Consider the following 12,904-nt stretch of genomic DNA (forward strand, 5'->3'; position numbering starts at 1 on the left):
ACGGAAGAGCATTAACTCGCACGGCTTGCAGTGCCGACGAAGCACGAGCGTGGAGTGACCTCTTCGTCTAGGATAAACTTCCGCGGGAAACAATTTCGAAGGATCTTTCGTCTTCACCAAGGTTCGCAGCTGTCGACACCTCTAGTGTGGGAGTTCAAATTGCCGGTGTGGGAGTGCCGACCGCTGGTGTGGGAGTGCCGACCAGTGTAGGAGTGCAGAGCTCCAGTGTTATGGCGGGACCCAAAGAAAAGCTGCCGAAATTTGAAGGTGATGGTACAGCCGACCCCCTCCGACATTGTAAGACATGCGAGACGATCTGGCGGGCAAATGGAATCACAGTTGCCGACGAATGGGCCAGGCAATTTTCGGCAACTCTACGGGGTGTTGCGATTGATTGGTTTTAGGATATGGATCCACAGAAGCTGGATACATGGGATAACATTAAAAAGGAGTTCTTGGCGGAATTTAAACTCTTGCGGGATGATAATGAAATTGTAGCGGAAATTTTCAATACCAAGCAAGGGAAGCATGAAACTGTCCGTGTCTACGCCAGGAGATTGAAAGACTTAATAAACAAAATGGAAAGCAAGCCAGCGGACGGATTGCATAAAAGGTGGTTTGTGGACGGCCTACGCTCGAAGTTGCAGAGGAAAATGAAAATTGTGCCATCGTCATCATATGCCGATGCTTATAACAGAGCACTCGACCTTGAAAGTGCACAGGAGACAAAGAAGAAGAAAACCAGCTCCTCTGACTTTGATGATGACGAATCCGCTGGAGATGATAGCAGCAACGACGAAGGTAGTAACAAAAAGGTTCGTGCCTTACAGAAGGATATGGTTCGAATGATGAAGGAGTTTAAAAATATGCAGAAAGAGCCAAAAGGTAGTGAATTGTGGTGCATGGAATGTAAGACCGACGGTCATACTAAAGGATTGTGTCCGAAGAACCAATTCTGTGACATCTGTCAGATCATGGGACACTCGACAAAAGACTGCCCCTTTAACCTAAAAACAAGAGGATCTCCGCAGGTGCTTCTCACACAGGAGGCCTCCCCGTCAGGTGGTAATGGAAACACGAATGCCGTCGGCGCTACATCTGGAGGATACAGGAATAATCGGCGTGGAAAAAATAACAACAATAACAATACCAATACGAGCAGAAGTCGGATTCAGTATGATGCAAACGGATGGCCGATTATTCAGTGCCGAACATGTAACTTGTGGGGACATTTTGCGCGGGAATGTCCAACAACAAATACACCTCAACTATTGTGCCGATGGTGCGGACCCGGCGATCACGATGACTCAAAATGTCCAAAATCCGGAGTGAACTTGATCACTGTTGGAGCCGATGAGGAAGAAGTTCTGGCAATTACGCAGCAACAAGCAAAAGAATACTCGGACCCCGCCGAAGAAAAGAAGAAATTTGTGGCAGCACGGGCGGAGGTTGGAAAAGTATCTCAAGCAGTAACTCCTCCGGACACCGCCGCCACTTCAACAAGAAATTCCGCAGAACAAAACATAGTACGACAAATTTTGCAAACGGAGGTGCAAGTAAAGGTAAGTGATTTGCTTCTCACCATGCCCCAACTTCGTTCTGCTCTTTCAAATATGGCAGGGGAATCAAGCCTCGAGAAGGGAAAGTTACCGGGAGAACCGAGTCGACGAAAAGAAAAGGAAATTGTTACGGGAGGAGAAGATCAGATGTTGTTGGTGCTGACATCCGGACGGCACCCTGCAGTTGTCGAGATGGGGATACTTGGACATGTTCTCACAGACACCATAGTGGACGGAGGGTCCGGCGTAAATGTATTGCCAGAAGAAACTTGGAGGAAACTTGGACAACCGACATTGTGGCCTCCAAGGTTTCAGCTACTGACCGCCGATCAACATGGAATTAAACCACTGGGTATCCTCATGGCACAGCCGGTAACCATTGGCACCCAACCCAGCCTCATGGATTTTGTGGTGATTCCATTGAAAAGGAAAGGCTATGATGCCATCCTGGGCCGCGGGTGGCTTATCGAAGCAAGAGCTCGACACGACTGGAAGAAGAACACTTTATCCTTGGAAAGTAAAGGCCGCCGATTCGTCATTGATCTACATACCCAAATGGTAGGGGAAGAGGCTCTATCGTTAGATTCTGAGGGAGAGGAGGACGAAGGTAGACGACGGATGGAATCGGATCAGGAGGGTGTCCTCCGATTGGACGGAGGAACAACGGATGACGACTTGGATTCCGTCAACGGTCTCTATCATTGGCAAATGGGGGACTATGAATTATTTCACAACTGTAATGTTCTGTCAATTGAGAACGAATATCCAAAGGAGTTTACTGAAGTAAAGGAGGGGGAGGCACCGTTGGATGTTACACCCGCCCATGCATTCAGTAAAGGACAAACAATCAAGTACAACGAAGCTCCACTGCAAACAATGAATTTGGGGGACGAGGCAGAGCCGAAGAACATACTAGTCGGAGATAATTGGGATCCAGTACTCAAGGCTGCGACATTCAAGATATTTATGGACTACAAGGATGTGTGTTTGCATGGACATACAAGGACCTCAAAGGAATACCGCCGGAATTGTGTGTGCACCGCATCCCGCTGGTGGACGGAGCTATACCTGTACGGAAGCGACTCTACAGGATGAATAAGAACTATGCCGCACGGGTTACGAAGGAAATCAATCGGATGCTGGAAGCCGGCATTATCTTCAAGGTACAGACCAGCGAATGGGTGTCACCAATAGTCATTTCCTTGAAGAAGGATACTATTCAGATCCGGATATGCGTTGATTTCAGATGCCTGAATGCAGTAACAATCAAAGATCCTTTTCCGATTCCATTCACAGATAGCATTCTGGAGGAGGTCGCGGGACATGAAATCTACTCTTTTATGGACGGGTTCTCTGGATATAATCAGATTTCTATAGCGGAGGAGGATAAGTTGAAGACAACGTTTGTTGTTGAAGATGGGGTCTACGCGTACAATCGGATGCCTTTGGGTTGTGTAATGCACCGGCCACATTCCAGCGGATTATACTGCATATCTTTGACAAGATGTCTGTGGGAAATTTCAAGGCCTTCTTGGATGATTGGTCAATATTTAGCAGAGAGGACGGACACTTGGCAACACTTGGTGAGTGTATGGAGAGATGTCGTAGGGCCCGGCTAGCATTGAACCCCAAGAAGTGCCGATTCATGGTTCCACACGGCAGATTGCTCGGACACATTGTCTGTAAGGAAGGATTAAAGACGGATCCCGACAAGGTGAGAGTCATTCTGGAAATGCAGCCATCTACTAATGTCACGGAGGTAAAATCTTTTCTCGAGCATATAGGTTATTATCGGAGATTTATTAAAAATTTTGCCAAGGTGTCCCAACCGTTAGATAAGCTAACGTGCAAGGAAGAAGCATTTAGATGGGAGAGAGCAGGATGAGGCATTTGAAGGGCTAAAGGTACGACTGGGTACAACACCCATCCTGGCATATCTGGATTGGAATAAAGAATTTCATGTTCATGTGGATGCCTCCAATTATGCGATCGGCGCAACCCTGGCACAGACTGGTAATCACGGATTGGATCATCCAATATACTTTGCCAGCCGATTGCTATCAAAGGCCGAGCAGAACTACAGCATGACTGAAAGAGAAGCTTTGGGAATGGTTTATGCTGTGCAAAAATTCCGTCATTATTTGCTTGCTACACCGTTTGTGTTTTATGTTGATCACAAGGCCTTGTTGTACATGATTAACAAACCCGTCATCCAAGGGAGGATCAGCCGATGGTTGCTACTGTTGCAGGAATTTACTTTCAAAATCATTGTTCGGCCAGGAAAGAAACACGTCAGTGCTGACCACCTGTCATGGATCAAAACAGGGGAACCAGCGGATGGTGTGAATGACAACTTCACTGACGCACAGCTGTTTTAGATTGGGGTACTGCCGGAATGGTACAGGAATATTGGCGAATACCTCTCAACAAGACAGTTTCCCACGGGGATGTCACCAAATGATAGGCGCAAGTTGATAATCAGGAGTCGTACATTTCAATTAATCAATGGGTTGCTCTACAAAATGGGGCCGGATCATATTCTTCGACGGTGTGTGTTGGAAGAAGAGATACCGCAGGTGTTAAAAGAAGCACATGAGGGTCCCGCGGGAGGACACATGGGGCTTGACACCACTGCATGGAAGATAGTGCTCGCAGGACTCTGGTGGCCGATGGTGTACAATGATGCACGGGAATGGGTTGTCGGATGTGACACTTGCCAACGGGCTGGGAAGCCGCTGAAGAGAGATTTCATGCCACTTCAACCCTCTCATGCGCAGGAACTTTTTGAGCAATGGGGACTAGATTTCATTGGACCATTGAGGGTGAGCAAGACTCGAAGGTGTCGCTACATCATTGTTGCAACGGAGTACCTGACCAAGTGGGTGGAGGCCCGTGCGCTACCAGATAACTCGGCCGTTTGTACCGCGAAATTTATTTATGAACAGATCATCACAAGGTATGGAATCCCGTTACAATTAACAAGTGATAGGGGAGGTCATTTTGTTAATCATGTTATTCGATTGCTCACCACTCAGTTCAAGATTTATCACTCATTGTCGAGTCCGTACTATCCAAGAGCAAACGGGCAGGCAGAGTCCAATAAAATTCTGGTATCCATTATCTACAAATCCTGCGTGGTGGAAGGTGCTGATTGGGAAGAGAACTTACCTGCTGCCCTCTGGGCGTACCGCACGGCATACAAAGTGACGACCGGGCACACACCATTCCAGTTAATGTTTGGACAGGAAGCAGTGGTCCTTGCAGAATTCATGATTCCAAGTCTCCGAATAGCGTTGGAAAACAAACTTGATGATGACAGAAGCTTACAGGAGCGATTGAATAATTTGAATAAACTGGAGAAAAAACGGTTGTTGGCACAGTGGTCGACTGAAGTGGCATAGAACAGACGCAAGTTGTGGCATGATAAGCATCTCAAACGTAGCAGATTCCAGTCGGGACAGTTAGTATTGAAGTATGATGGCCGTAATAAAATCAAGCCAGGAAAATTCAAAGTGTGATGGGTTGGACCATATCAGATCCGAGAGATTGGTAGCACTGGGGCAATCAGATTGGCGACCTTGGACGGACAGGAGATGGCTCAGTCGATTAACGGATCTAAGTTGAAATTATATCGCGCAAGAATGTTCTCACCTTCGTCGAATCCTTTAGCGTCGTCATTGCAGGATTCTTTCGCGGCGATGTCCTCGGGAGGTACCGCTGTTATTTAATGTATTAGAAATTAAACAATAAAAAAAAAAAAATACATTGAAAATAAATTATAAAAAAAAAAAGAAAAAAAAAAGAAGAAAACATTGAAAATAACAAAAAAAAGAAAAAAGAAAAAACCCTGCGGACAAAAAGTCCCGCGGGCAAACTGTCTGTCTGCGGGCAGAAAGAGTCCCGCGGGCAAACCGTCTGTCCGTGGGCAGGAAGAGTATCGCGGGCAAACCGTCTATCCGCGGGCATGAAGAGTCCCGCGGGTAGAAAAAAAAGACTTCGCCGACAGAGAGAGTTTCGTGGCTAGAAAAAGACTCCGTGGGCGGCAGCAGGACTAGACGACAGTGACATGTATATCTTGAGGCAGGAATCGCACACAAGGGATACAGAGGGCCGATATTGAATAGAAATATCGATTGAAGACATCAAGTCAGTGATCCTTTGAATACTAGCGCTAGAAATTGGTTAATCACTCTCGCCAAAGAGAGCTTGCGGGCTTTAAATTAGTCTCTACCGGTGTTAAAATTCCGCAAAAGTTAAGAGTTAGAATATAGTCTGACAGAGTGATCTACAGATCCTAAGGCGAGGCTTGTGGACGTGATGGCCATGGCTGTGACCGCCTGCTTGTGATGAGATACTTGCCGTAGCTGTTCCACAGAAGGCAAGCCATTGATTCAATATCATTCTGCTCATGGGCTTCCTGCTAATACGAGTCAGCAATAGCGGCATTGAGATTGTAAGGTATGGTTGTTTCTCGTGCGGGCGGTTTTGTGACAACGCAGGGAGATTTGGTGCACTCACCACAATAGCAATAAAATTGTGAAATTCACATTCTCCTCCAGACGGGATTCCTTGCTGGATACTCTAAATACACTGTTGCACTTATTTCTCTTCTTCTTGGCCTGTGAGGATTGGACAGGTAACCTTCTGCAAAATTTCATTGGGTGGCCGCGGGGGTAAGCGGAAATATATAAAAAATAGCAAATAAGAGGCCACCTTCATATGGAATCGGCAGGCAAGCGGAAGCAGTGGAAGAGTCAGTTGGCAGCTAGCATGGAAAAGAATTCAAGAATTTTGGCATCGGGAATTCGAGTTGCAGGCCCTTCCGGTTCCAGTAGCAAGAAACAGAAAACCAAGGAGGAACTCACCTATCTCACTGTACAGTTTGAGAGTCTTAGTGGAAGCGAATGCCGGAAGTGGTGGCAAGAGACCCCCGAGGCAGACCAAATTAAACAGATTTTGCGGCGGGCACAGGTACATTGGGCTATTTAGCTTCCCACTTTTTCCATCCGGTTGTTTGAATCTGTATTGCGCACTATGATAGAGACATATAGTGCCCAGAGCAGAACAAGTACATTCTTGTACAAGAAGCAGCAGATGATGGTGTCCTTTAAACCGAGAGATTTCACCAGGGTCTTCGGCATCCCTGGCCCCGGCGGGAGGAAAGTGGAAATCAAGAATCATAAATTGTCACAAGAACGGAAGGAGCATTGGATAGCTCTAGTGTGCAGGGACCTTACACCCATGGAGAGGGAGACAACAGTTCAGGGGACAAAGTGCAGAGGGCTTCGTAGAGACTTTATTCGGGAGGGTCATTGGCGTTGTATCATGGACGTCATCAAGAGCAGGTTGACAGGTGCCACCCGAGCCTCAGATATCGCATTGCCGCAGATTGTGTTTATGAATGGTATCATGCAAGGAGTGGTATATGATTGGGCCTCAGTGCTTGCCGACAGGATGGAGGAATTCATGACGCTTCAACACCGAACATTTTTCATGCCGCACCATGCCATCGGGTTGTTTCTAGAGGCTGCAGCTAGCCAGATTCCAATGGATGGCTTTGAGGCTCCTCCAAGGGGCAAGTTGGCAGACGGGGAGCCTCCCATATTCTACTGGCGACACTTAGATACAAGAGGGTTAGCAGCAGGTCACAAGAAAGTACTCCGCGAATTGGCCCCTTCCGGGGAGACAGATAGTGGACGAGAGGGCACTTCGATGAGTGACGGGGCTGAATCCGTGGAAGAAGAGGAGAGCACATCGGTTGAAGTTGACGGTGAGACAGTAGGTGGTGGGCCCACATTCTTTACCCCGCCTCAGCTGTCAACTTCAGCGTACTTGACTACCTCTTCGACAGTCATTCCGGCCTTTGGTCAGCCCCATGCCCCGGTTCTTATGACTCCTCCAGCGGAGGCAGATGTCCCACGGACAGTGACAGAGGTGGTTCCACAGATACTGACGGAGATGGTCTTGCAGGCAGCGACAGATGTTGTTCCACGGACGGTCGCCGAGTCATTGACGATGGCTGTAGCGGAGATGATTCCAATTGTATCAGCTGAGGTCACTGTCGTAGTCCCCCCAAGAGCACAGTCGCCACAGCCCCAGTCTGAGCCGCAGGTCCGGTTGGAGGTCATTGATTGTGATGTAGTGGTCACCGTCTCCTCATCCCTTTTAGCACAAGCCGAGTCAGCCTAGCCAGTACCGGAGGCGAACATGGAGCGTGCGCAGTTTGACCAGCTGGAGGTAATGGATAGAGCTAGTGATTTTCTGAGGCAGCAGTTCCGACTCACTCTGGCGAAGCGGGGTCCGTCCATTCAGTCTCCAAGGCATTCCGGAACATGGCCAGCGATACCAGAGCCCCAGCTTGAGGCGGAGGGAATGCCACATGCTGTGGTTGCGCCAACAGCAGAGATGGCGGCACCGGATGTGGGCATGGCTCCCGCTGATGAGGAGGGAAACAGTGATGCAGAATGGTCATTGGAGGCCTTCGCTAAGGAGGACTATGGGTCAGATGAAGACAGGTGCAGAGATTACCTTAGGACTATGAAGTCTGCATTGATTCAGGCCCTGACTCGGCGGTGGGAGTGGCACTTGATCAGAGCATATATTCGTGGGATTTGTCCTCGGCGATTTCAGACTTGCTTTATAGACAGGGGCTGGCCGACAACGGAGATAGCTGAGATGTTGGCAGATTGGGCCACTGAGCCGGAGTTGGGACCCAGTGACACTCCTATGATGAAGCTGGCACATGAGATTGTGGGACTGTACAAAGATGTTTAGTACGGTCGTCGGCATGCGGAGGCGAACAGGGTTGCAGCAGAGAGATCATTGGCAGTCGAGACTGAGGCTAGACAGAAGCTAGTCGCCAACTTGGCCGACCAGCAGGCAGCATGGGCCGCAGAGCGGGCAGCACTACTGGCAGATTTGGCAGCAACGGTCCAGGAGAGAGACGCGGCTAAGCAAGGTATGGTGGCAGCAGTTCGAGATAAGGATGCAGCTGAGCACGAGATGCAGTCAGCTAGGACGCAGGCCATGGATGCGGCGCTTCTTTTAAAAGAGGCCGTCGAAGTTAATTCTCAGATTCAGACTGACCTCCGCATCCGGACTGAGCAGGTGTACGAGTTCCATCGCCAGCAGCACACTTCTGGGACACCCCCTTCTCTCTAGTTTCTCTATGGTCTATAAGTTGTCTCCTAATTTTGTTAGTCGTCAGGAGACGACTGTTTTTTTTGGGGAGGATGGTGTTAGCTGACTGTATGGTTCCGGCGGTATTCTCTATTCTGTAGCTGACGGTTTGGCGGTGTTTCTGTATTCTGTAGCCGACGCTTCGGCGGTGTTTTTGCATTCTGTAGCCGACGGTCCGGTGGTGTTTTTGTATTCTGTAGCCGACGGTAAATAATTTGTAGCGGATAGAATGATTGTGGCTGACGGACTCCTTCGGGAAGGTTCGGCGGTAGTATTTATAGCCCGTCTGGGATCATTGTAAGGCATCAGTAATCGACTATTGCGAATACAATTCTGCTGTTCGTGTTCATTGTCTGTATGCGTTCATTTTCTTTACCTGTACGGTAAACAACGGGCATGCACTACACTTTGTTAGCCCTATTTTCACATCCGAGGGAGAGATAACAGATATTTTAACCTGCAAAATGTGTCCCTTACTTGGTATCCTTATTCCTCCTTAGGTTAAGATTAATCTTTCATTCACCACCTTTTCTTATGTTTGGGTGCACTTTACAAGGTTTTAGCTCCACTTTGATGCTGAAGAAGAGATCAATAAACTCTAAAGCATTCAGCAACTTATTTAAACCTTAGGCGCCCTTTCCTAATGTCTCAAGTTTCAACCATTGCAAAATAAAGCTCAAGTGTTTTCATTGCTCGACAATGCTGGATGGAACATTGAACTATTTTTCTCAAATTTAAAATCAAGGTGCATATTCTGAGTGTGTAAATTGTCTTTGACATGCACACATGCGATCTTTGCCCTTGTTAAAGTAAAATAGGTGTGTTCATAGTCCCCACTCAGCATTTTCCATTCACTTAAGTGCAGTTGTAGGTGGATCTTTTCCTACCTTAAGCTTGAGAGAATTCGGTGTGGCCACAAACAAAGTGTTCTACCTTTGTTTGGAGTGTTGGTTTGATGTTTGGGTAATAAATGCTTTTGTTGTAGCTATTTTTCTTTCTAGGATTTCATACTTTTTTCCATACTCTTCCATGGTCGCAACCATTATGTTGCAAACCTCATCATTATCATTTTGAAATAGCTGCAACCTTGAATATCCTGCAAAAAACTTTAGTCCGAATGCAAGACCATGTCATGACATCCTTATCCTTAAAATCTGGTGAGGGGACACCACAAGTGATTTGGAGTGACACATGAATGACAACTAATTGATGACAGAATGGACCATAATTCAAAATATCGCAGGTAAGTCTACTTATCGCGATATTTTTAGCTCCTGAGAAGTAACGTCAACTTATCATAGATAATTTATTGCAGAAAAGTTTCAAAATATCACAGAGAACTTGATCAAATATCAGCGATTTATTTTTCTTTTATCATGATAAATAGCAAACTTATCACGGGCAGGCCTGTTATTAACAAGAATGGCCCAGAAAACGGAAAACACATTTTTTTGATTGGAAAAATAGACTTTAAGAGGAGAGAATGGGCAAAGAGGAGAAAGAAGGTTTTATCAAGACTGGAAAAACAGATTTTTGACTGGAAAAAGTAAAAACAGATTTTAAGTTCCTGATATTTTCCCGAGTAGTTTCTGACTTATCTCCAATATTCCCCGATATCTTTTTTCTTTTGCCCTCGGTGATGAGTTGTTGATAATGATTTTTGAACTATGGAATGGACAAAATCTAGAACGGATGTTTGATTTTTGTACAGATATCCGCAGTATTTTACAACAATAAAATAGCTGGTCATTGAAAGATGTTTATACAATCATTTTCCTTTTAATTATGATTTCCTTTTCCTATTTGGTTGACAATTAAATCCCTTCTTGAGCCACTTCATACTTTTTGCAATATTTGGTCTTTTGGTGTTTAGTGTTAAATTCTATGTTTCCGAAACTTTGATTTCCCATGTGAAGACCAGCTTTGTACATCTTGTTGCACTAAAAAACATGGCTTAAATGTGCAATGAGGAAGATATTACATTTCTTAGATACTCATAAATCTATCTACTTCAGGATGATGAGCACACAAATGCAGGAAGAGGTTCAAATCTGACAGAAGAGGGACATGTGGAGTCTGATGCCAGTATTATGGATGGTTTGACTGGAGCTTTTGGGGCTGTGGGAGGAATACCTGGTAATGTTGTGAATGTTTTTGCTTTTGATTTGTTTTTTATTCTTCTTGAAGGGTTAGCTTGCTTTTGATTCAATGGAATATTCAGTTTTTCTTTTTTAATTCTTCAAAAAAGTAAAAGCAGGGAAAAGTATAAATTAACATTTTCTTTTGTCAACCAGGAGTTCAGAATCCCATTCAAGTTGCAGCACTTCTAGCGAAGAATGGCATGACTAGAAATTCTCTACTTGGTCGGATACCTCCCATGTACGAAGTACACATGCTCTTGACTGGCCTATAACATGTTAATGGGCTAACTAAAAGAATTTGTTTTCTGTAGAAAGTTTTCTTTAGCTGCATATAATGATGAATAATTTGAGACGTGTCTACTGGCTCAAGAATATTTAACAGGTTGTTGATGATGCCATCCAAACATGGAAGATACATTTTCAAAAATTATGTTAGCCTTGTATAGCTGGGTCAGGTTGACACAATAATTCATGAGATCTGCTGCTAAAATTAGTCTAGTTGGTTTTCCTCTCCCATATATAAGCCTATAAATTTTATCTGATACAATATCATACTTATAAATTCTGTTATTTGTTTCTTCATAGATTCAGATCCATGCATGATTAGCAAGTTTACCATATTGGAGAAACAAATGTCAAATAATAAATAGGATAGAAATTGAGTACTGAATTTTTGGGTCATAAAATTATACTTTGTTTTCAAAATGATGAAGATTATCAATGTATGTTTTCAAACTATGGCTGATGATTTATATCTTGACATTTAAATATTATAATTTTCTGTTTTTGTTAAATTGTCGATATCTAGGTGTTGGACCATTAAATAGGGTTTTTCAATTGTTGTAGGGGATCAATACCCCATGGGGTATCTATATAAGGCCATGGATAAGGCCAAATAGGGGATTCAACATTTGCATGGATCAAACAACATTAAATATGAATCCATATGGTGTGTAATTGATCAAAGGTAGAATTGACAACTCCACTAACATATTCATGCTGTTTCCTACTTTCTGAACCCCAATTTATATTCTTCCCCTACTTTCAAACAAGATGCAAAGGTCCTTGTTGGCTTTAGCACATGTTGGGAGATTAGTTGTCATTGTTAGTTTTAGTGATCTCTGATAGACAAAACTATTACAGCAGAAATGAACAATAATGGATATCCTTACTTGAATAACTGCTGAACCAGAGATGCAGAATTTGTTCTTCAAATGGTGATCGCTGAGTCTTTAACTTTAGTCTACAATGAAGATAGAATATCCTTCAATTAAGATTGCTGAGAATTTATTCTGCAGAGGAAATATGCAGATCGTCCTTCAATGAGAATGCTAAGAGTTAACCTGCAAGGGGAATATGCAGATCGCTGGGACTTGTAATGCCGTATGTTAATTATTGTCCTCAGTGATCTGCATGGACAATTATACATTTGTGAAAGGCCACGTGGGTCATGCCTCTATGGAGGCATAACTAACCATCAGTTAGTTTTGTGTAAACAACAATATATATAAACAACACCACAGTTTATGTAATCGGCGCCAGAACACAAGGCCCTTGATAATAATCACAGTTATCACAAGGTCTGCTGATAGCAATATTGAATGTTATGATAATAATCCAAATGTGTGTGTGTGTGTGTATAAGTATACATCTGAATAACAGGATTCACATATCACAATTTTTCATTACTTTTACTGATGCTATACATTAACAGTCATGTCCCCTTTTCTGAAAAGGAAATATTTTATATTTTAGCAGGGTCCTATATGTAACTTGTGGTTTCATCTTCCTTGCAAAGGACCTATTTGCTTGTGTACCTATTCGTATTTTTGGCGCCATCTTTAAGTCCACTCTTTTGAATTGTATTGCGGCCAACGTGCTTGTTAATGGTGGTGTATACCTCATACTTAGTTGGCTCTAGGGGAGCATTTGTAATCATGATCAATCATCTATATCATTGTTGTTATTGCAATCCTAGATTGAAATTGAGCCTCTTGTTTGCAATTTTGGAGCTGCAAGACCCTC

At 44.5% G+C, this 12,904-nt stretch overlaps 1 protein-coding gene across 1 annotated transcript in view; it reads left to right on the top strand.

Annotated features, from left to right (window-relative positions):
- Window positions 1-12,904, top strand: part of LOC149562196 (N-terminal nucleophile aminohydrolases (Ntn hydrolases) superfamily protein) — a 203,421-nt gene that overhangs the window by 74,823 nt on the left and 115,694 nt on the right. Inside the window, exons 3-4 of the mRNA XM_089825739.1 lie at window positions 10,754-10,874; window positions 11,033-11,117. Coding sequence (XP_089681865.1) covers window positions 10,754-10,874; window positions 11,033-11,117 — 206 coding nt within the window. The remainder of the gene's footprint in view (window positions 1-10,753; window positions 10,875-11,032; window positions 11,118-12,904) is intronic.

This window comes from Cupressus sempervirens, chromosome 4 (assembly GCF_028749045.1).
Source record: "Cupressus sempervirens isolate cs-2001-9-10 chromosome 4, ASM2874904v1, whole genome shotgun sequence".
NCBI classification, from domain to species: domain Eukaryota; kingdom Viridiplantae; phylum Streptophyta; class Pinopsida; order Cupressales; family Cupressaceae; genus Cupressus; species Cupressus sempervirens.